We start from the raw sequence: 23,938 nt of genomic DNA on the forward strand, positions 1-23,938 counted from the left end.
ATGTTTGTCCTCATTTAACACAGAGCAACACACACTATTAGTGCAATACATTTTTAATGACCAAGACTTCTTTATGCCAGTGTCATCTGTGCATGTTTACATATATCAAAAGCTTGCAAATGATTTGAGTGTCACGAATCAAGCAATAAGATGCTGCGTGGTGTAAAAATGTTCAACTTAAGGATTTGTATGTCTCCTGCTTGAAATAATAAAGGACAGATGTGCTATAACTGGTCTGCGAGTTCACTGAGGGCTTCAGGACTTCTCCACCTTCTTCACAAAATTGAACAGGTCGTCAGCAAGCAGCTGGGGCTCTTCAAAGGCTGCAAAGTGGCCACCCCTGGGCATGAAAGTGTAGGACTGGAGGTTTCGGTACCTAATTTGTGCCCATGACTTGGGGCAGTGCCTGAGCTCATTAGGAAAGGCTGCAAAGCCAGTGGGCACAAAAATCTCTGTCCTAAAACAAAAAATATATAATGTATAATTAGAGGCATCACATGACATGGTAAAACACTCATGTGTAGTGTGGAGAGTACACAGCGACGTACTTAAAATCTACTCTGTTGTTAAGATTACTCCCAAATTCTCTTTGTAGAAGCGCATGGACGAGGTGATGGAGCCTGTGGTCCAGTAGATCATGACGTTTGTCAAGAGGTCATCCAGGCTGAATTTTCTGCACAGATGACACAATTTCTTATCAGTCACAAACCAGCAGCTATCGCATAAATCTTGCTGAATGAAAAACAATAATCTGCAATTGTTAGAGCTGCACCGATCTAGGTCGATCCTTGCCCTGTTGACTAGTGTCAGGAAAAGGGACACTTACCAATATTTTTAAAAAACGAAAATATTTGCATAAAATCAATTATTGATCAAATTGTTAATTTAAATATCTCCACAGTCCCAGAATTTAGAAACTGTACCTCTCCAGCCCACCGTCCTCCAGATCTCTGTTCTTCAGATCGGCCCAGGAGGAGAACTTCTCCAAAATCCAGGCTGCCAAGCCTACAGGAGAGTCATTCACCCCACAGCCTGCAACGATAAAGCGGTATCAAGAGCTGAAATCACTAAATTTAAGGTCGATTCTCTTACATTAGCTTCTGTTTGACCTTTTAATCCTGTCACTGTGACTATCAGAAACACTGAGCTTGCTAAACTGTGTTATGTTCACACCTGCAGTATCTGGTTTAGTGGCCTGAATGTGAAAGTACCCCGATTCTCTCAGCATCTCAAAGACGTTCTTCTCAAAGAAAGGGAACAACCGGCGAACATCTTCCCGACTCAAACCAACCAGGAAGGGCAGATACGGACCAATCAACAAGGACAACAACACTTTGAAACCGCTATTTGACATACACATGTTTAGGTGGAGACCCTTCACGCACCTGCAAAAGAGAAATGGTGGGGGGGGAAAAAAGACGAGAGAAAAAAAACGTTACCAAGGTCACAGCGAGTGATGTTAGTTAGTGCCAGTTTTCACATTAAATCAGCTTCACTCTTCAGGAATTTGCACAGCTATTTGTTTTTTTGTAAATCTGTCCGCACAGTGCAAACAATGCTTCACAGTTCCAGTAAGAACTGTCACAATGTTTCCATTAACACAAAGCGAGTGAGGGACTTTCTGTTCCAGCGAGTAACCTGTGGCATGTTTTCTGTTTTTGTTGCACTCACTGAGGCTTCATCTGTGCCATGTTGGTGGTGATGAGCGAGCCCCAGTCCCCTCCCTGCAGATAGAACTGAGAGAAGCCCAAACGCTCCATCAGCTTCAGGAAAATCCGGGCGGCGGCGAAGCTGTTGAACCCTGGAGCGGCAGTGGAGACACATTTGTGAATATCTTCTGCCAGATTTATTTAGAATTAGTAGAGGTATTCTACCTTGTTTATGAGAGGCTTCTGAGAAACCGTAGCCAGGGATAGATGGGCATATGACCTCAAACACAACACCGTCGCGGCTTTGCGTGAGAAGCGGCAGAATCTTGTAGAACTCGTAGAAGGAGCCGGGCCAGCCGTGAACGATCATGATGGGCAGAACCTTCTGATTCTCGCAGTGCGGTGGATGCACATGGATAAAGTGCACGTCTAGTCCTGACACATGAAAGCAAAACAACAAGATTAATAATATCTGTGTGGGTTGACGTACATCCAGTATACTCACTGCTGAGCTGTTATGTACCTTCTATTTTGGTTTTGAAGTGTGGATACTTGTTGAGCACAGCCACCTGCTTTTTCCAGTCAAACTCGTGTCTCCAATAGGAAACAACTTTCTTCATATAAGTGGAATTGAAGCCATAGTGGAACTTGCCATCTTCTAAAGGATCTGCGTAGCGTGTCCTGTCGATGCGCTCATAGAGATCCTGTTGATCAAGAAGATTGCTTTGCATAAATGTGCCCAAATATTGTTCATTCAGAAGTTGGATTACCAGCTCAAACCTACCTCGATCTCTTTGTCTGAGGTCTCCACTTGAAAAGGGTAGATTTTCTGATCTTCTGATAGTGTCTTCTCCCCCACTCCCCACCATCCGTCCCCTAAAGGAATGGTTCTTGTTTTTTTTCTTTTGTAAACTATGTAGGCCATTATTCCACCTGCTGCCACGGCTGAGCCGATCAGTAGCTGCTGCTGCTGAACAGCACTCAAGCCAAAGAAAGTGTCCCTGCAAAGTGTGGGAAAATATTAGGGGAAACTTAAAGAACAATCTATTTATTTGTCCGTATAACTGTAAAGTTAAGTGCCTCCCTACTTCAAAACCTGCAGTCTCTGCATCGTGCTGTTCCAGAAGTGGGCGTCCACAGGTGACTTTAGACCTGGACAATGGGACATAGGTCAAGAATGCTGTTTGTTTTTGGGGTTTTTTGTTCCCCTTTTTGTCCGCAGCAAAGCGCTTCAAAAGTCGCGTGTGCTGAAATCAAATCCCAGCACGATTAAACATACCTTGTTTTCGATATGAGTAGTTTGATTTCTGCAGATAACCGCGGGCAGCTGGGTGCTAGTTGTGCAGACGCAAAGAGTGCGAGTGAGTTCGCAACAACAGCCTGGATCAGACTAGTGATGGGTCGTTCGCGAACGAAATGGCTCTTAGAGCCGACTCTTTGAAGTGAACGACGCGAGCCGGCTCCTTATCGCGCGCCGTCACGTGGGGTTTTTTTTTTTCTTTCTCTCAGCCTCTCTCTCTCTCTCTCTCTCGCATTTTTTTTCGCTTCACTCCGCACGCGAGCCTTGTGCTTTGAGGGACGTAGTTACACTCAGTAGCACAGGAACAGAGCCAGAGGGAGAGAGAGAGAAAGAGAGCCAGGGACAACAATGTCGCATTAGAAAGGTATAGTAATCATCCACAACTATTTTCGGTTGCAGATGATAAAGGATTCAGAAAGTTTTTTCATGCGGGCCCATATGACAGAGAATATGCATCTTCATTTTGTTTTCATATTTTAATTTATATTTAATTGTGTTGTGGTTTGCAGTGTTTTGTGTCGTTTCATTTTGAATTTGTTTAAAAGGAAAAAGCTGAAATTTTAAATAGTTAAAAGTTGAAATGTGAATAGTTGGTTTTTGTATTATATGATTTATTTATTACATTTTATGTGGAGTGAATAAATAAAAGTATATTTATGGTGGCCCCTAGAGACAAAGCACATACAAACTTCAAATCACGTACAAACTCCGAAGCACGTAAAAACACGTACAAACTCCGAAGCACGTACAAACTCCAAAGCACGTACAAACTCAGAAGCACGTAAAAACTCAAAACACGTACAAAAGACAACAGAAGTGCTCCAGGATGCTGGGCGCAGTGTTGAGCTTTTGTTACCTAGTGGCTACACAAGCCAGCAAGTACCAATGACCGGATTTGGTGTGTGGTAGTAACAGGTAAATTAACTTTTTTTTTTTGATTATTTGAATATACATGAGTGCCTGTGTATAAATACACAAACAATACACACATGCTTTCAATTGTGTAATTTAAGTGATCTAGTAGCTCTGCTTTGGAAGTTCAGTTCATGCTAGAAATGTGTTTTGGAGTTTGTACGTGTTTTGTCTCTAGGGGCCACCGCATATATTTATATATAAACATATATAAATAAACCCACTTTTTTTTTACGTTAGTAATTCCTTTTGTGCGGCAACAAAACAACCTGAAGAGCCGGTTCGGATCCGAAAGAGCCGGGTCTTTTTAGTGAGTCGAACCGAAAGAGCCGGATCTCTAAAAAGAGCCGGAAATCCCATTACTAGATCAGACCCGATCTCTGCTGCGGGGATTGCCGATTCGCTGCGAGATATGCCACTCCTCGCGCGCGGTGACGTCGATGTTGATATAACTGGGAGGGCACGGTGGGGAGTGTTTCACCTCGTCTCCTGTGTGTTTGTTAGGTAAAAGATACAAGATGTGGAAGGTCGCTTTGACTGTTCTTGCGGCCGCTTTGGCCGTTGGGTATGGGACCCTGGTCGGGGGCTTTAGAGACGCCAATATCAAGGATGAAAATGTGCAAAACGCTCTCCGCTTCGCCGTCGTCCAACACAACAGAGGCAGCAACGATGCGTACCTCAGTCAAGTGGCGGAAGTGATCAGCGTTCAGTCACAGGTGAGTAACGGTCAGATTCGTGAATAACTGAATTGTTCTTTAGGGGAAAGCCATCCAGTAAACCATCGTAGTGATGTGAGCCCTTAAGAAAAGGCCTGCGAAGCACCCTTTAATGGTTTCACTTTTAACTACTAAACTAAAGTCCCAGGGTCCTAGAGGCCGTTACATACAATTTACTTGCTATATGCCTTCTTAATGACGTTGGTACTCCCCAAAATATGGCTGGCCTCTTTAATCTTCCCTAATCCTCTCAACCTAGCTTTAGCAGTAGGTCTGCAATGTTCTGTGTACCTGTGTGGAGGCAGCCATTGGCCCGCCTGAACAAAAGAGCAGTGTGGGTTTAGAAAAAAAAAAGGAACCCGACGAAAAGCACATCTTTGCTAAAGATTGGTTAATATGCTGACGAGTCATGTATTTATTATTTTTTTAAGTTTATTTGGCTCTCCTCTTGAACCCTGAGACAAGGCTAGCGTAGCAGTGTGTTGATGTTTGTGTTTTTTCTAGTCATTGGTGAGCTCCTTGGCTCACGGGCGGTTTAAAGAGGAAGAGGAGGAGTAGTTAACTTGCTGTAAGTCTTGTATTCAATTTTCTTTCCCATTACAGGTGGTCGCTGGCATCAAGTACGTCATAACTGTGAAGATGGCAAAGACCCCCTGCAGAAAGGGTGGTGTAGAGGAAGTGTGTGCAATCCACGCAGACCAGGCAAAGGCTAAGGTACTGATGGCATCTTCTCAAAAGAAGCAAGATATTTGATCTGTTCTTAAACATCATGCAGCAGCCTTGTAACTAAAGCTGCATTCACACTGGAAGTGATTTGCTCGATGTACATCTCTTTGCAGCTGACGGCCGGTGTCCTGTTGAAAAGTGATCATCTGAAACAAATTGATTTCTGATGTTTCTATGTTTTGTCTTTTATTTCATAATAATAAATCAAAACAAATTTTGCGTACTTGACATGACTTGATAACACCACCTGAAAGATCCTAATGTTAAATGTATTGTCTGTTTTTCCTTTCAGCCCTACCAGTGCACATTCGAAGTGTGGAGCCGCCCATGGCTTAATTCCATTGAGTTAGAGAAGAATGAATGCAAACACTGAGATCTACGTGGGACACTAGAACGAGAACGCTTGGGAAATCTTACCTGTCAAAATAATCTTCTCTTAGACTGCAATGCACTTTCCTGTAGGTGGAATAAATATATTAATATTAGTATTTGCTTCCTTTACTACTGCACTGCTTAACTAGTTAAACTTGTTTTAAATTTCCAAAATTAACTATCCAGTGTTACAAACTAGGTCTCCCTGATTTTTAAAGAAGCAACTTTGCCTCATCAGTAAACCAAGCAAATAAACTTTTGTGTAGTCAAATTGATCGTTAGCTGCTTTTTTTCAGATAAGTTTTAAAATAAAGACAAACTTGCACATAAACTTTAATGTGTCCGTGTGGTAAATGCACACAAGGACGACGTTTTAGCTCAATAGAGCTTCTTTGTTGTCGTTGATGGTGATGAGTTCTCTGGATACCTACCCACTGACTAAGAGGAAGGAGAATGTAAACAAATCTGGGACAGACATGACTGACAACAGAAAATGCCATTCACATTATTTTTCATCATCTATAACATCTATAAGGAGCTTTGTTTAACCACTCTCCCACTGCTCTCAGTCTACCCAAACGTTGGTGGATAGAGCAGTTGAAGTCAACGCAGAAGCTTGATGTCAGATCATGGGTCAAGTGCAGGTTTGGCGCCCTGTACTCAAAATTAAAAGTGACCAATAAGACACAAACTGTGCAGAATATGATGGAACTACAGCAAATACAGATTGCTTGTAAGAGATGGAAGTCAGTGTAGGCTAATTCAACTACAGAGGAAGAGGGAGATGTGCATTTGTCCTTCACGCACTCAACTCCAAACACACCACTTCTCAGCAGTCATCTACGTGTCCCAGACAAGCACAGTCTTTGTCCCACTTTTTAAAGTTGTTGGGATACAATAAGTGGAAAAATACATTTCTATATTTTATATTTATTTTTCCTGAACACTCCATGAACACGCTAACAGATTTCATATCTTTTCTTACGCAATAGAAAACTAATACGCATATTTAAAAAAAAAAAAAAAAAACTTCTGACGGTGAATTAACGAAGTTATTTTTATGACAGGAAGTGGCCTGCTACGTTTATTTCACAAGTTCACAACCGGAGCAATGCGGTCATATCGTAACCCTACGGACTTTGCCTAAACTGTTAATAATTTATAAAGGTTTCTCCATTCTGGTGGATTGGGATGTTTTAAAACAGCAGGTTGTTTAAAGTGCATTAGTAAGAAAACTCCGGTATCCAAACATGAAGGTCCTGAACAGAGACGAGCTGCAGGTCGCTGAAGGAGTTCTGCTCAAACACTTACCGAAGAGTTATAAGGTATCTGCGACATAAACCGCGTGTCTTTGTGCTTTACAGCCTCAGCAGCGCTTAACGGTGCTTCATGCTTTCAGGTGTACGGTTTCCTGTACGGAATCAACAGGAACAAACCGACTACACTGGAAGTTGTGGTCGATACGTGGCCTGATTTTAAAGTTATCATCTGCAGACCGGACCCCGAGGTGTGTTTAAATCCCGTCGGAAAACTGTGGACAACTTTTCAAGCCTGAAATCTTTCCATGTCGCATGATTGTGACAGCTTTTGTTTATTTCACAGAACAAGCGTGCCGTGAATTTCAATAAAGAGATGGCATACTACAGCACGGATGAACAGAGTTTGAGGAAAATGCTGACAGACGAGAATGCAGTTGATTTGAGCACTTATTTCATGATAGGAGGTGAGCTCAGATCACTGCAGAAAATAAGCACGAAATAAATACGGTGGCTTTTACGTCACTACATTTGACAGCTGTTACTATTTACACATACAGTTTTATAGACAAAACACACACTTTGTACAATATTCTAATAAAAAGTTTAATAATCATATGGACATTTTTCCTGCATTAAATACAAACTGCTTGGATAACCTAAATAAACCTAATAAAAAGGAGAGAAAGAAATTAATGTAAATACTTTCCATTTGACAGGGTTTGATGTTTCCCAAGTGTCTTCTGGCAGAAGAGTGAACCACAAAGTCTATACTGCGGTGCATCTGTATTTGCCAGACACCAACCATCTCCACATGCCAACGTATGACAGGTATAATCTGATCATTAAGATTCGCTTTAAGTTATATCTGTGTATAAGTTATGATTTAAAAATAAACCAAAAAAGACAGTACACCCTGTGTCTGTCATGAAACGTCTGTGTGCGGCAAGCTGGAAAGGACCCAAATTTAAGAGTCAAGATTTTTATTTGTCACATGCCTAGTTATACGAGTACAACAAGCAGTGAAATGTGTCCTGAAACGCTCCTCGACTGTGCAAAAAAGAGAACATTATATACAGTAAGTAAATTATATACAAAAAGAGGACATTATGTACAGTAAGTGAATTATATAACAATCTGGAAATTTTCAATTGAAAATCTGAAAATGTACATCGTGCGAGTGGGATGTTAAAGTGTCTTGTGCCTAGTGAGGGTTAGGGTTCAATTCCGACTCGTCTAAAGTGTAGAGTTAAGTGCGTCCCTACTCCAAAATCTGCAGTTTTTGCATCATGCTGTTCCAAGAGTGGGCGTCCACAGGTGACTATAGACTTGGACAATGGGACAGAGGTCAAGAATGCTTTTTTCCCCTTTTTTTTTTTTTTTTTTTTTGTTAACGCGTCACAGCACTTCAAAAGTCGCATGTGCGGAAATCAAATCAAATAAGTTGTTTGATTTTTCGCAGCTAACCGTGGGCAGTTGAGTGCTGGTTGTGCAGACGCAAAGAGCCTGAACGAGTTCACAGCAACAGCCTGGATACACGATCTCTGCTGCGGGACTTTTCTTATTTTTATTCTCCTTCTAAATGTTATTGGCGGTTGGCAAACAACAGATGGGGCATTACCGCCATCAACTGGTCTGGAGTATGGACTGGACGTCGCTCAAAAAAACAAACAAACTCAAATCCTCCCAAACAATTTACCCTCTTTAACAAACTGGAATAAGTCCTGATAACTTTCACTCAAGTCCTTTTGCAGTAAATCAATAAGATCTTGTTTTGTTTTTATATTACTGAGGTTTTGGGACAGTTGTCTTCTCGCCACCTGATTTTTCTGTCAGTGTCATATAACATGAGAACCTTCACAGACATAACATGTTCAATAGTTTCCTCTTTTCCTGTCATGTTCAGTTTTCTTCAGAAGGAAGTACAGGAGAAATATGTGTCGTTTAAAATATTTAATTTGCTCCGGCAGTTGGAATTACAAGGACCTCGATGTGAACACAGCCATCTGTCTTCACACGAAGGATAACCCTGATCAGGTTGTACAGTTTTTGTAACCCAACAATAACAAATAATTATTATGTCTGTCTTCTTCTGCTTACATCCGCTCATCCTGATCCCGTTGTTTGCTCTTTTTTCGAGGAATGACAGAGACAGATACGAAAACACCTCCCTGCCTAGCCTTGATTATTTTATTATTATCCTACTACTGATTTTATATATCTAGTTCAGGACATTCTGTTCAAACTCCCTTTGGCGAGAGAATATCCTTCTAAACATTATCTAGTGTGACGTGTAAGCATGTAGCAAAAACCCTCAAGCGCTCTATGTTCATTGTCAATATTTCAGCCCACACATACAACTGGACAAGTCGTTTTAACCCTCAAAACCTAGAGGGCCAACTCGTTTATGAGCACATTGCGTTGTGTATTTAAAAATAATAAAAACAGCTTTATTTAATCATTTTCAACCCTAACACTCCATAGTAGTCACATTTCTCTGCTGTGGGGATTGCCGATTGGCTGCAAGATGTGCCAGATGTGCCACTCCTCCGGCACGGTGATGTCCATGTTGATATAACTGGGAGGGCACGGTGGGGAGTGTTTCACTTCGTCTCCTGTGTGTTTGTTAGGCAACAGAAACAAGATGTGGAAGGTCGCTTTGACTGTTCTTGCGGCCATTTTGACCGTTGGGTATGGGTTCCCGGGTGGGGACTTGACAGACGCTAATATCAACGATAAAGACGTGCAAAACGCTCTCCGCTTCGCCGTCGTCCAACACAACAGAGACAGCAACGACTTGTACATCAGGCAAGTGGTAAAAGTGATCAAGGTTCAGTCACAGGTGAGTAACGGTCAGATTCGTGAATAACTGAATTGTTCTTTAGGGGAAAGCCATCCAGTAAACCATCGTAGTGATGTGAGCCCTTAAGAAAAGGCCTGTGAAGCACCCTTTAAAGGTTTCACTTTTAACTACTAAACTAAAGTCCCAGGGTCCTAGAGGCCGTTACATACAATTTACTTGCTATATGCCTTCTTAATGGCGTTGGTACTCCCCCCAAATATGGCTGGCTTCTTAATTTGTCACGTTAATATCCTCTCATCCTCTCAACCTAGCTTTAACAGTAGGTCGGCAATGTTTTGTATGCTTGTGTTGAGGCAGCCATTGGCCCGCCCGAACAAAAGAACAGTGTGGGTTTAGAAAAAAAAGGAACCCGACAAAAAGCACATCTTTGCTAAAGATTGGTTAATATGCTGATGAGTCATGTTTTTTAAAAGTTTATTTGGCTCTCCTCTTGAAACCTGAGGCAAGGCTACCATAGCAATGTGTTGATGTTTGTGTTTTCTCTAGTCATTGGTGAGCTTCTTGGCTCACAGGGGACAGTAGGGGTGTTTAAAGAGGAAGAAGAGGAGGGGTTCATTTGCTGTAATTCTTTCTTTCCCATTACAGGGGTTCATTGGCACGAAGTACGTCATAACTGTGAAGATGGTAAAGACCCCTTGCAGAAAGTATGGCGTCGATCAAGTGTGTGCAATCCACGCATACCAGGCAAAGTTTCAGGTACTGATGGCATCTTCTCAAAAGAAGCAAGATATTTGATCTGTTCTTAAACATCATGCAGCAGCCTTGTAACTAAAGCTGCATTCACAGTGGAAATGATTTGCTCAACGCAGATCTTTTTGCAGCTGACGGCCGGTGTCCTGTTGAAAAGTGATCATCTGAAACAAATTGATTTCTGATGTTTCTATGTTTTGTTTTTTATTTCATAATAATAAATCAACATTTTTCTGCATACTTGACATAGTTTTATAGAACTGTTCTGCTGCCCTCTTGTCGCGATGTTGCTGTGAATCCCTTTGAGTGTGTAATGCATATTAATCTGATCGTTAAATACTCATGTTCTCAATAGACATTATGCTATTGGATAACAAAAAAACCTACAGCATTTATGTGTAAATAACACCACCTGAAAGATCCTAATGTTAAATGTATTGTCTGTTTTTTCTTTCAGACCTACCTGTGCACATTCGTAGTGTGGTGCCCATGGTTTAATCACATTCCATTTCAGTTACTGACGAATGATTGCCAACAACGTGGGACACTAGAACTAGAACGCTTGGGAAATCTTAACTTTGTGTCAAAATAATCTTCTCTTAGACTGCAATGCACTTTCCTGTAGGTGGAATAAATATATTAATGTTAGTATTTGCTGCCTTTACTACTGCACTGATTAACTAGTTAAACTTGTTTTAAATTTCCAAAATCCACTATCCAGTGTTACAAACTAGGTCTCCCTGATTTTTAAAGAAGCAACTTTGCCTCATCAGTGAACCAAGCAAGTAACAAACTGTTGTGTAGCCAAATTGATTACGAGCTGCTTTTTTCCCCCCAGATAATTCAGTTTTGAAATAAAGTCAAAGTTGCACACAAACTTTATTGTGTCCATGTGGTAAATGCACACAAGGATGACGTTTTAGCTCAATAGAGCTTCTTTGTTGTCGTTGATGGTGATGAGTTCTCTGGATACCTACCCACTGACTAAGAGGAAGGAGAATGTAAACAAATCTGGGACCAGAGATGGGCAGTAACGCGTTACAAGTAACGTGTTACTGTAATCCGATTACTTTTTTCAAGTAACGAGTAAAGTAAGGGATTACTATTGCAAAGACGGTAATTAGATTACCGTTACTTTCCCATAGGAACGCTGCGTTACTGCGTTACTAAAACCGTGATTTTTTTTTGCGAGAATGTCTCATGACAGTGACGTAGGCGAGTGTGACTTTCGTGACAACAGCTGTGTGCAGATCGACAATGGATAATATATCTTGTGCGGGAGAGAGTATGAGCGTGCAGCGTTTAAAGCGTGGAAGTACTGACCTTACTTTGAGTTTGATTCCATAAAAAGTTACAAAAACATTAGTGTCTGTTGTGCGTGGGAAGAAAACTTCTTTTTACAGCGAAAAAAAACCCCTAAACTTCCAAGCAAGCACCGAGTAGCTACGACGTAATGGGAAATTCAAAGAGAAACTCGCGGATTCTTCCACTGACCGTTGCGGCACAACTGCACCAGGGTAAACCTCTGCCTATCCTACTCCTGCTTTACAGGTGAAAATAGAGCCACAGGACCGCTAGTCTGTGACTTTATTTATTTTCTGCTGTGTTTTACTGGCATCTATTTGAAAGAGTGAGTGTAAACACACACAAAAAAATATTTTATGTGCTGGAATGTGCAGAAAATAGGTTTAAATGTTAAACTAATTTATTCAAGTCGGAGAATGTTGCATATAATTAAATTTTGCTTGATGCATAAAGTTAAAAGATTAAAACTAACAAAACAAGTTTTAAAAAGGGACTTTTCCATTTGATTACATTTTGTATGATGGATTATGCAGAAAAAGTAGAATTGGGCTGAAAGATCTATCGCTTTATCACCTATTCAGGTTATAAATCGTGTTTTTAAAACTAAGTAACTAAGTAATTAATTACTTTTGAAAATAAGTAATCAGTAAAGTAACGGGATTACCCTTTGGGGAAGTAATCAGTAATTAGTTACTGATTACTTTTTTCAAGTAACTTGACCAACACTGTCTGGGACAGACATGACTGACAACAGAAAATGCCATTCACATTCTTTTCAACATCTATAAGGAGTTGGTGGATAGAGCAGTTACACTTTTAATCACTTTGGAAAAGAGGGGAGTTTTTGTCTAACAGCAGGTCAAAATTAAACCATTAAAATTGACCAATAAGATAAGCTGTGCAGAATATGATGGAACTACAACAAATAAAGACTGATTGTAAGTGGTTGAACTCAGTGAAGAAAAGAAAACTCACTTTAGGCTTATTCAGCTACAGGGGGAGAGCTGAGATGTGCATTTGTATTTCGAGCATATTTTTTTTAATTAAAACTTCTGGCGGTGAATTAACGAAGTTATTTTTTATGACAGGAAGTGGCCTGCTACGTTTATTTCACAAGTTCACAACCGGAGCAATGCGGTCATATCGTAACCCTACGGACTTTGCCTAAACTGTTAATAATTTATAAAGGTTTCTCCATTTTGGTGGATTGGGATGTTTTAAAACAGCAGGTTGTTTAAAGTGCATTAGTAAGAAAACTCCGGTATCCAAACATGAAGGTCCTGAACAGAGACGAGCTGCAGGTCGCTGAAGGAGTTCTGCTCAAACACTTACCGAAGAGTTATAAGGTATCTGCGACATAAACCGCGTGTCTTTGTGCTTTACAGCCTCAGCAGCGCTTAACGGTGCTTCATGCTTTCAGGTGTACGGTTTCCTGTACGGAATCAACAGGAACAAACCGACTATACTGGAAGTTGTGGTCGATAAGTGGCCTGATTTTAAAGTTATCATCTGCAGACCGGACCCCGAGGTGTGTTTAAATCCCGTCGGAAAACTGTGGACAGCTTTTCTCGACGGAAATCTTTCGTTTGTCACGTGATTGTGACAGCTTTTGTTTATTTCACAGAACAAGCGTGCCGTGAATTTCAATAAAAAGATGGCATACTACAGCACGGATGAACAGAGTTTGAGGAAAATGCTGACAGACGAGAATGCAGTTGATTGGAGCACTTATTTCATGATAGGAGGTGAGCTCAGATCACTGCAGAAAATAAGCACGAAATAAATACGGTGGCTTTTACGTCACTACATTTGACAGCTGTTACTATTTACACATACAGTTTTATAGACAAAACACACACTTTGTACAATATTCTAATAAAAAGTTGAATATTCATATGGACATTTTTCCTGCATTAAATACAAACTGCTTGGATAACCTCTTGCAAGGAAAAAGAAGAGAAAGAAATTCATGTGAATACTTTCCATTCGACAGGGCTTGATGTTTCCCATGCACCAATGCTTAAACAAGTGTCTTCTGACAGAAGAGTGAACCACAAAGTCTATACTTTGGTGCATCTTCTGTATTTGCCAGACACCAACCATCTCCACATGCCAGTGGTTGACAGGTATAATTTGATAATTAAGATGCACTTTAAGTTATATCTGTGTATAAGTTATGATTTTAGAAACACGTTAAAAAAAAGACCATCCTGTGTCAGTTGTAAGGTTATACATATCGGCATTTTTTTTAATGCCTGTCTTTAGCAAGTCTTAAAATGAGGTCACACAACATATTACACTGTCATGACCTAACAAAAACTAAGCCATAAAGCAGAAGCTGTGTAATAAGGTTCTGCCACAGCATTTCAGTCAGGTTGAGGTCTGGACTTTGTTCCATCTGTTCTTTTCAGTCATTCTGTTGTAGATTTATTGCTTTGCTTGGGATCATTATCATGTTGGATGACCCATTTTGGGCCCGTCTTTAGCTGTCAGCCGGATGTCGCCACATGTAACGCTACAATGCTTTAACATACAGAGGAATATACAGTGGTCTACTCAAAGACTGCAAGGTGCCCCAGTCCTTTGGCTTCCCAGACTAATGGGTTTTAATAATTGCCTCTTTAATATTATTCCTACTTGGCATCGTGTTAACACACAACTTACCAGCAAACTGCTCAAGCTTCTGCTTTTATAGAGGTTTACACAATTTCTTCTGATACTTTGATTATCAACATCTGACTGCTGCTTACCTTCCTCATTCAGTGGAAATAGTAAAACCCAGTATCAAGGCAAAAACACCCATTTCACACTTAGCCCCTCCAAAATTTGAAATGTATTAAGTACATTGCAGGGTCATTAATCGTCAGAAAATATTAAGGTAGTCGGCTAGTATGTATTTACATGATGTAAATGTGTTAGTACTGTCTTTTTAAACACTTACTGCAGATTACTGTAACTTCTACATGCATGTACATTTCATGGCTTGGAGAGGCAAAGCGACAAATGGACACGGTGGACCGGCATGTTTATTACATGTTTTGCAGCGAGATCAGGTTCAATAGTAATAGTATACTTAGTTTTTCACATACTGCTTCTGCATTTTGGCTCTGTATTTGTTCAATAAACAACAGCACAGTGTATTATTTTATGTTTTGTTGATCTGTGGTTGTATTTACCTTAATTTAAGCTCTATTCAGGACCAAATGATGTTTATTATGTAGTTATATATAAAATATTAGACTTTAAGGAGACTGTACATTTTTTCTCTATGACTGTAAATATGCTTCAGAGCAATGTAAATTATATTGCTTCTCAACATCTTTGGTTTTTCGTTCTACAGTGAGCTTGAGTCGAGGATTTCGTCTCTAAACCTTTCCCACGTTGACTTGGTGAATAAAACCTGGAAGTTTGGAGGAGATGAGAAGGGTTACAGGACCATTGAAAACCTAACCAGTAACTTCCCATCATGCTGCATCACAGACAGCCAGGGTCAACCCGTGTCCTGGATACTTGTGTATGATTACTGTGCTCTGGGAATCTTGTATACGCTGCCAGAGCACAGAGGGAAAGGCTATGCCAAAATCCTGATTAGCATTTTAGCCAAGAGACTCCATGCTGAGGGTTACCCGGTGTACTGCTACATAGAAGAAGACAATGTGCTGTCCTACAAACTCTTTAAAAACCTGGGCTTCATTGAGGATCCTTCTTACAGGGCTGCATGGTTAGAGTTCAATTTTTCAGATTGGAGTCAACATCTTTGAAATGTACGTCCAACATTTTTATCAGGTCGCGCCTTCTTCATTTATAAAAATAGAATTCAAATGAATGCAACCCACTTATTTATAAAAGTGTGATCACTTCTGGTCTGTTTCTTGGAGAAGACACTGTTTCCTTGGGGCTTGCTTTTGGGTCAAGCCAACTTCTCTGAATTTCATTTTGATATATTTATCAAAATATGGTGTGAAATGTCCACTTTTTCCCTATTTCAGAATAGTAAAGAAACTTTCCACAACTTCCTGGATCAACTCCAAAAGTAATCTTCTCTAAATAGGCTCAATCCCCACTTTTGATAACTTTTTGCCTAGAAACAATCAAGTCAATCACATTACCTGCACAACAGAGACAATGATGTAAACTTTTAATAATATTAAAGCATTTAAAGGAGAAGTTTAAATAAAACAGAGCTGCACTGATTTATACTCAGTAGCTTCATATTGTTCATTAAGCTGCTTTCTTTAAGGGGGTCACCACACCGGCTCATTAACCTCAATCTGAGCTTTGGCTACTCTGTTGTGGAATTATCCTGATCTGCATAAAGACTTTCTTCCTGGGTTCCTGACACAACCCTTTGCATTTATCTGGCTAAATCAGCTGTGAATCATAAAAAACAACTAACATTATAATTACGTACAAACATTTCAAACTGAAGCTAATATGCTTCTAAAACTAGGGACAGTTTAGTACTTCATTAAAAACTGAGGGGAGCAAATAAAGCTAACTTGTCTGTGTAACCATGAGGTAGGCAAGACTGGAAGGTTCTCTCCTGTCTGTTGACCAAGGCTTGAGGAACCAGTTAATGTTCCCATCTGAGTAAATATGAGACAGTTATGTGATCTGCTGGTGAGGACAGCTGAGCGGGGTTAATTATGTTATTAGTGGAGAAATGAGGTGGAAGAAACTTATAAGCCAAAAGCAGGGTCACCAAATTCAATAAGGTGACCCAATAAAATGATTCCCCAGGCAATGAGGCTTACAATCAAACATTACAGGAGCCAGAAGATTTAACAAAAAGAGCAATGAAAGTCGCTCTTGATGTTTTCTGGCTTGTATAACAATGATTAGCAAAAGTGTATCTTTCGCAACTTCTCCTTTTCTTCTGCTGTGCAATAAAGAAGTGGTCTATTGTTGGATGTCTTTCCCACGTATGCGATGATCGTTAATTTTAAACACCAGTGCAATTAATACTATCCATGGTTCTCCAAAGTGAAAGACATTTAATTGAAATCTTGATGTCATTTATTACTGCTTAACACAAAACAGATTGTGACTGTATTTAAAACTTAACAAATATAAAATTAATGAGCAACAGGGATGTTGAGCATTGGTGGAGGTGGTAACAATGATTTTCGTACGTTCTCTTCAATTATATGTCTAGAAAGTGTGAATCTCGGCAACCTCAGCCTGGAGGAAAACTCCACTTAGCGTTTACGTCCACTTCACATCACTTCCGCGATTTCCAGAGTTTCATACACTCCGTCTTTGATTTACATGAGCGCACAAATGTCTTTGGAACTGTCGAAAGATCATATTTAAAACAGCTGAAAACGAGCAGAAGAGATATTTATCTCGGTCACAGCAGAGTCCACAGGGAGTTCCGTGTGCTGTAAATAACTATTTACATTTCATTGATTGTCATCATTGCCATCGCTTTTTAACCTGTAAAGGTTAAAGTGTCAGAAAACTGTGCAACTATCCAAACATGAAGGTCCTGAACAGAGACGAGCTGCAGGTCACTGAAGGAGTTCTGCTCAAACACTTACCGAAGAGTTATAAGGTATCTGCAACATAAACCGCGTGTCTTTGTGCTTTACAGCCTCAGCAGCACTTGAAGGTGCTTCATGCTTTCAGGTGTACGGTTTCCTGTACGGAATCAACAGGAACAAACCGACTACACTGGAAGTTGTGGTCGATACGTGGCCTGATTTTAAAGTTATCATCTGCAGACCGGACCCCGACATGTGTTTAAATCCCGTCGGAAAACTGTGGACAACTTTTCAAGCCTGAAATCTTTCCATGTCGCATGATTGTGACAGCTTTTGTTTATTTCACAGAACAAGCGTGCCGTGAATTTCAATAAAAAGATGGCATACTACAGCACGGATGAACAGAGTTTGAGGAAAATGCTGACAGACGAGAATGCAGTTGATTGGAGCACTTATTTCATGATAGGAGGTGAGCTCAGATCACTGCAGAAAATAAGCACGAAATAAATACGGTGGCTTTTACGTCACTACATTTGACAGCTGTTCCCATTTACACAGTTTTATAGACAAAACACACACTTTCTACAGTGTGATCCATTATTACTAAAGAAGTGTAAGTTACAACAGATTCATTAATAGCACTGGATCAGCATTATTTAATGGTCATATGGTGATTTTCCTAATGATAGTTACACCTTTTTATGTTGTTTTGCTGTTTTTACAAATTACTGTTTAACCTCTTGCAAGGAAGGAACAACAAAAGAATTATTTTTTTCCAACAGGACTTGATGTTTCCCATGCACCAGTCCTCAAACAAGTGTCTTGTGACAGAAGAGTAAAATACAAAACTGATATTTTAGTACACCTTCTGTATTTGCAAGACACCAACTATCTGCGCATGCCAGCGATTAACAGGTATAATCTGAAAAGCATATGTTTGTGCATATGTCACATGAAATATGCTTCAGAGCAATGTAAATTATATTGCTTCTCAACAACTTTTCTTTTCTTTTTTTTAAGTGAGCTTGAGTCGAGGATTTCATCTCTTAATCTTTCCCACGTTGACTTGATGAATAAAACCTGGAAGTTCGGAGGAGACGAGAAGGGTTACAGGAAGATTGAAAACCTAATCAGTAATTTCCCATCATGCTGCATCACAGACAGCCAGGGTCTGCCCGTGTCCTGGATACTTGTGTATGATTACTGTGCTCTGGGAATGTTGTATACGCTGCCAGAGCACAGAGGGAAAGGCTATGCCAAAGTCGTGATCAGCACTTTGGCCAAGAAACTGCATGCCGAGGGTTACCCGGTGTTCTGCTACATAGAAGAGGACAATGTGCTGTCCTACAAGCTCTTTAAAAACCTGGGCTTCATTGAGGATCCTTCTTACAGGGCTGCATGTTTGGAGTTCAATTTTTTGGATTAGATTCATGAAATAACTGTACTCATTTTTATCAGGTTCATAAATGTGTAAAAATATAATAAAATGAATGAAACACAAATAAATACATAATTGTTAACATTTATTATTTATTATCCCTATAAAATTGATAGGATCTAGATCAGAATATGATCTATGGAAATATAGTATGAAATGCCCAGTGTTGTTCTCTTTCACAATGGTTAAAAAAAAATCCCTCCGAGAATTCCTGGATATGGATCAACTCCCAACAGCCATAACCTAAAAAGAAAAAAAGAAGAAAAAATTATAGGACAGAATTTAAAAGTTATATCTAAATTAAACTGAGTTCCAATGATTCACACTCTGAGCCAGTATCTTCCTATTCTTCTTTTGGCTGCTCCATTTAAGGGATCACCAAAGCGGATGATTTGCCTCCATCCCAGCTTTGACCAATCTGGTATGGAATTATTCTGAGCCGCATAAAGACTTGGCCAAAACTTTTCCTGGGTCCCTGACACAGTCCTACTCATTTATCCAGACGTGAGACTGGCACAAGGACTATAGTGGGTTGTGCTACTTAAAACAAAATCAAATTAATTGATTTTTCTCATATTCTCACACCATCCTCTCCTGTAGAGAGTGGAGAGTCCACAGCTGAGGGGAAAAATAAATAAGTAATATGAGGTAGTTATGTGATCTCTCGGCGAGGACAGGTGAGGGGGGTTAATTGTGTTATAGAAAGACTAATGAGGTGGAAGAAACTATTTTATTTGGCAGTTAAAGAGGGCAGGATTCAGCTGTGTAGGCCAAAGCAATGTCATTAAGGTGACCCAATAATATGTTTCCCCCCGGTACTGAGTGCTTACAATCAAACACCACAGGAGCCAAAAGATTAAATAAAAGAGATAAACGATTTAAAAAACTGATTGTAGACCACTATTGTACGGATTAACAAGACAGTCTGATACAGCTAATTGATTCCACACTAAAAGCCTGCTATGTCTCAGTATGAACAAGAACCACAATAGATTTCAGCTTATTCAGCCTGCAGTCACGAATGTCATGCCACTGTTGTCTTCAATGTGTCTTTTGTGTCCCTTTTCTCACACGTACACTCCCGGAGATGTGTCAGCAACTTCCCCTACTCCTCTGCTGTGCAAGAAGTCATCCATTGTTGTGGTTGCCTGTTCCTTCATATGAGCTGATCCCTTTATTTTAAACACCACTGAGATTAATAGTAAATGTGTCTCCAAAAGCTATTTTTTCATATCTTGCTGTAATTTATTCATACCTCACAGAAATATGTTCTCTTTCTTACTTGAATTGCTGTAAAGTTTTCAGCACACCCATTGTTTAACGTCCCATTTTCTGTTTTAATAATTCAAAATATAAGTTTTACATTGCTCAGAAAGTGTTTCAGACATTCTTCGACTTATTGTATTGCGTGAGCAGTATTAAATTTTATACCAGGATTTTCCTTTGGTCTCCAGAAGAAAGCAGAAATGTTCCCAGCTGACAGGAGTGACACCTGGTGTGGTCTTCTGCTGCACAAGCCCATCTGCTTCAAGGTTCGGGGTGCAGGATGCTTGGAAGTAATCAGTAGTTACTGAGTTACCTTCCTATCAGCTTGAAGAAGTCTGGCCATTCTCATCTGTCTCGTTTATTTTAAAAAATCCTCTATTTTTTGGAAAGGATCCGTTGTTGAACTTCTGTTCAAAATGCCTCAACAGCGACAGCTGCAGGTTATATTGGGCAGGACAATCTGTGTGATTGTGCAGAGAGGAGACCAGCAGGAGCAGGGGTCTCAAACTCCAGTCCTAGAGGGCCACTGACCTGAAACATTTCCATGCATCCCTGCTGCAACACACCTGAGTACAATTAGTAGGTCATTAGCGAGAATCTATAGAACTTGAATGCATGCTACAGCAGCTTGTGAGTGAATGAACACAGTGCAATAAAAGTAGTTTTAGAAGTACATTTTTCCAAACACTTACATTTACTTAAATTTACTTGAGTAGGATTAGGGGTTGCCACTTCAGCATTCAGTCAAGTTCTATACTCTTGCTAATGATCTACAAATTTTATTCAGGTGTGTTGCAACAGGGACACATGGAAAAGTTTCAGGACACCGGCCCTTAAGGACTGGAGTTCGAGACCCCTGGGCAGAAGTCTGATCTCCTCACCTCCTCAGGATAGGAGACGAGCCTCCATTTGTACGCATCTTTTTATAGTAATGACGTAATGATGGCTATAGTCTACACTATGTTCATTTATATATTAATAAAGTGTTGTTTTTGTTTTGTTTTTCTAATGTACTAACCTGCGTTTCGAGCTTTTGTGGTGACCTGCTGGGGAGTGTGACATAATCAGAGATCAATTAAATCCATCTATGCCAAACTGACATAACATATCTGGTAAATTCTGAATAACTGATAGAGGTCAGGCTTAAACGTTTTATTTTATTTTTGCTTACAATATTGTTCAAATATTTTTGACTTCAGCGGACAAGTCAGATCCCATCTCACATCACTGCTGAAAATATGATCAGCCTTTGATGGAAGAAAGCCAAAGCACACTCAGAGAACAGTGAGTTACTATCGCACATACAGCACAGACCACCTAACACACACCTCAATGTCTGTTTGCAATGAGGTGTAAAGGGAAGAAAGTGTGTGTAACGAGGAAGAAGCTAAACCGCTTCTTAAACTGGTCAAACTGGAGAGCTGGCACAACCTGTAGAAAGTTGTAAAGAAAAAAAAAGTTTTTAAAATCCCTGTTTTCATAAAACCTTTCAACAACACTGAATTTTATGTGTTTTTAGTTCGGCTGTGTGTAGCAAACATCAGCCAACAACATGAAAGACACGGTGTTTGAAGCCCAGATGTTCTTCCAGTTTTGAGAGGCCATGCTGTCTAAATTTCATGGAGTTCCATTTGACGTGTAATTATTAACAGTTAAATGACAGTGTTGCAATATTTCTGTGATCTACTGAACATGTTTAAAAAATAATCCTTCTATAGTTAATCTACAGACAAGCTCAACTCCTCAGCATAGTCAAAAAGTACACTGTGGGTGTTTCCACGGTGACCTCCAGACTGCTCAGTGGACAGGCCTAGTTCCTGTTCTGAGCTGTCACATGTGGCACCCGGTGGGGTCTTTTTGCCCATCTACTTCAAGGTTTGATGTGTTGCATGTTGTATAAAGTGACTGTAATGAGTTATTTGAATCATTTCTTTCTTCCAAAGCATTCTGGATATTCCCCTTTAACCTCGGGCATCAACAAGAGACCTGCTGCTCACTGGATTTTTTCTTTTTTCGAGCACATGAAGACCAAAAAAATTTTTTTTAACATGTTTATCAACCAAATGATCAAAATTACAAATTAAATATCAGTTATACTGTTTTTATACGGTAAATATGGGTAACAGAGTGGACATGTTTCCTTTAACGCATTTGTGAAATATTGTAAAACATGAATTTTTTGTTTTGATGAAACAATGACACACAGGTTTGTCCTGGTAGATGATTTTTATCTCCAAAAAACAAATATAAACTCGCTGTAAGTTGTATGACTAGATGACCAATGAGGGGAACCAATCTAAAGGAATTAGGGGGGCTCAGGCAATTCAGCAACACGACAGATTTAAAATACTTTTAAACATTTAAAAATTGTACAGAATATTATATTTATTTATTTTATTTATCCATGTATTAATTTTAATATATAACTTATATTGGTAACTAGATAGCTATGGACGTGGCATTTTAGGCTACATTTGCTTAAAAAAAAGTTTTAAAAATCTGTAATTATTATTGTCAAATTGAAAAAACAAATGATGGACCGTTTCTGTCATGGGGACTTACATGGTGGCACCAAATCTCTAAACTTCACAAATCTGAAAGTTAATCAACATCATTTACTATGGCTGTGTCCCAATTCAGGGTCTGCACGCTTGAAGTACGCATTTTAAGGCTGATTACCTCACTGCGACGCGACGAAGGCTGTCCCAATTCGAAGGCTGCTCGAAATGCGGCCCTCAAATGCGTCCTTAATTTCCCTGAATTTTAAGGACTTGGCGGTGTAGACCTGTGGCCCAACATATCCCAGAATGCATAGCGTGGCGGTGGGTGTGGATAATTTTGCCGGAAAAAAAAACGGCGGATGAGGGGCACCCGAACTTTAAGTAACTACTGAATATTATGTCACTTATTTATGTGCAAATGTTTAATAACGAAGAACATTACTGTTGGCCACATGTCGGCAAAGTTATGTGACAATATGACGTTTGTACTAACTTGGTTTTAAAGCCTTTACTTTAAAATATACTCCGTTCAATAGCTGACCTTAATCTTACAGAGAATGATCAAAGCTCATGTAGAAACAAACAAACAAATGAACAAAAGATTTTCTCCTTCATTTCTGTCAAACAAAGCTGTATGAAGCTTTCTTTGCAAGCTCCTTTGACAAGCTCCTTTGACAAAGCTGTATGAAACGTTTCCAGCTGTTAGTATCATGGTTGCTAGGCAACCTGGGCAGCGCAACGGAGGCTAAACCGTCCCATTTTACAAGCCTCGCACTTCGCGACCACTTAGCGGTCTTTAAGTACACGGCCCTTGAGGATCGTTGAGGCTGCATACTTTAAGGCTGCAGACCCTGAATTGGGATACAGCCCAAATGCGCCGTCGATTACTCCAAATATCAAGCGTGGTCCGTTTGTCGCTACCCTAAAGATTATCTTCAAAGCAAATTCAAATTGGACATTGATACAAGCTGTAGCTTTTGTAAAACTTCCAAGGAATCTACTATACATCTTTTTTGGTTTTGGAACCTTGTACAAGATTTTTGGCAGAGTTTATGTGTTTTTATTTCAGAAAATATATTTAAAGGATTTGTACTGTTTTGGAAATATGTTTTGTTTGATCTGCACAAAACCCAAAAACAATTCAACTTTGATAAAGGATACATGATCAACTTGTTAATTTTAATGGCTAAATTTCATATTCATAAGTCCAAATGTTTAGAAAGACATCCCTCTTTTTATGTATTCTCCTTTGAACTTGTACAGTATCTTAACTCAATTAAGAACTCCACTAACCCAAAAGCTATAAAAACTATTGGTGTTTGTGGAAAAAATCAAGATCTTTCAATCACTTTATTTGTTGTTTCTGAATACTGTTCTTCTATTTATCTATGCATACAATTCGTTTGTAAGTACAACACTATTATTGTGGTACTGTTTAATTCCATTTTGTATTGTACTGAT

The 23,938-nt window shown here is 39.7% G+C and overlaps 6 protein-coding genes across 8 annotated transcripts; 5 read left to right on the top strand and 1 right to left on the bottom strand.

The window, feature by feature from the left end:
* Positions 1-37: 37 nt before the first annotated feature.
* ephx5 (epoxide hydrolase 5) lies at positions 38-3,059 on the bottom strand. Its single transcript, XM_085182705.1, is given in 11 exon segments — positions 38-457; positions 549-585; positions 588-673; positions 924-1,032; positions 1,174-1,385; positions 1,672-1,801; positions 1,875-2,084; positions 2,173-2,353; positions 2,434-2,650; positions 2,738-2,801; positions 2,929-3,059. Coding segments are annotated over 10 exon segments (1,407 nt in total). The 5' UTR covers positions 2,761-2,801; positions 2,929-3,059; the 3' UTR covers positions 38-255.
* Positions 3,060-4,301: 1,242 nt separating this feature from the next.
* On the top strand, positions 4,302-6,006 carry cst3 (cystatin C (amyloid angiopathy and cerebral hemorrhage)). Its single transcript, XM_085182712.1, has 3 exons — positions 4,302-4,577; positions 5,181-5,291; positions 5,596-6,006. The coding sequence occupies exons 1-3, from the start codon at positions 4,380-4,382 to the stop codon at positions 5,674-5,676; spliced, it is 390 nt and encodes a 129-aa protein (XP_085038838.1). The 5' UTR covers positions 4,302-4,379; the 3' UTR covers positions 5,677-6,006.
* A 128-nt stretch (positions 6,007-6,134) lies between these two features.
* On the top strand, positions 6,135-9,015 carry LOC146505165 (glycine N-acyltransferase-like protein 3). The gene is made up of 5 exons (XM_085182709.1): positions 6,135-7,000; positions 7,075-7,182; positions 7,278-7,398; positions 7,651-7,762; positions 8,902-9,015. Exons 1-5 carry the CDS (start codon positions 6,926-6,928, stop codon positions 8,984-8,986), a joined length of 501 nt encoding a protein of 166 aa, XP_085038835.1. The 5' UTR covers positions 6,135-6,925; the 3' UTR covers positions 8,987-9,015.
* A 552-nt stretch (positions 9,016-9,567) lies between these two features.
* LOC146505166 (cystatin-like) lies at positions 9,568-11,357 on the top strand. Of its 2 annotated transcripts, XM_085182710.1 has the most exons (3): positions 9,575-9,773; positions 10,380-10,490; positions 10,942-11,357. In XM_085182710.1, the coding sequence occupies exons 1-3, from the start codon at positions 9,576-9,578 to the stop codon at positions 11,074-11,076; spliced, it is 444 nt and encodes a 147-aa protein (XP_085038836.1). In that variant the 5' UTR covers position 9,575; the 3' UTR covers positions 11,077-11,357. The 2 variants fall into 2 exon arrangements, with proteins under 2 accessions (XP_085038837.1, XP_085038836.1); XM_085182711.1 differs by lacking the exon at positions 10,942-11,357 and having other exon boundaries at positions 9,568-9,773; positions 10,380-10,835.
* A 1,083-nt stretch (positions 11,358-12,440) lies between these two features.
* Positions 12,441-16,471, top strand: LOC146505167 (glycine N-acyltransferase-like protein 3). 2 transcript variants are annotated; one of them, XM_085182707.1, is made up of 5 exons: positions 12,442-13,135; positions 13,210-13,317; positions 13,414-13,534; positions 13,783-13,915; positions 15,130-16,469. In XM_085182707.1, exons 1-5 carry the CDS (start codon positions 13,061-13,063, stop codon positions 15,548-15,550), a joined length of 858 nt encoding a protein of 285 aa, XP_085038833.1. In that variant the 5' UTR covers positions 12,442-13,060; the 3' UTR covers positions 15,551-16,469. The 2 variants fall into 2 exon arrangements, with proteins under 2 accessions (XP_085038834.1, XP_085038833.1); XM_085182708.1 differs by lacking the exon at positions 13,210-13,317 and having other exon boundaries at positions 12,441-13,135; positions 15,130-16,471.
* A 480-nt stretch (positions 16,472-16,951) lies between these two features.
* Positions 16,952-23,596, top strand: LOC146505168 (glycine N-acyltransferase-like protein 3). The gene is made up of 5 exons (XM_085182714.1): positions 16,952-17,343; positions 17,418-17,540; positions 17,621-17,741; positions 18,055-18,187; positions 18,293-23,596. The coding sequence occupies exons 1-5, from the start codon at positions 17,269-17,271 to the stop codon at positions 18,696-18,698; spliced, it is 858 nt and encodes a 285-aa protein (XP_085038840.1). The 5' UTR covers positions 16,952-17,268; the 3' UTR covers positions 18,699-23,596.
* The last annotated feature ends 342 nt before the right edge of the window (positions 23,597-23,938 follow it).

Source organism: Neolamprologus multifasciatus, chromosome 13 (genome assembly GCF_963576455.1).
Source record: "Neolamprologus multifasciatus chromosome 13, fNeoMul1.2, whole genome shotgun sequence".
Classification (NCBI taxonomy): Eukaryota; Metazoa; Chordata; class Actinopteri; order Cichliformes; family Cichlidae; genus Neolamprologus; species Neolamprologus multifasciatus.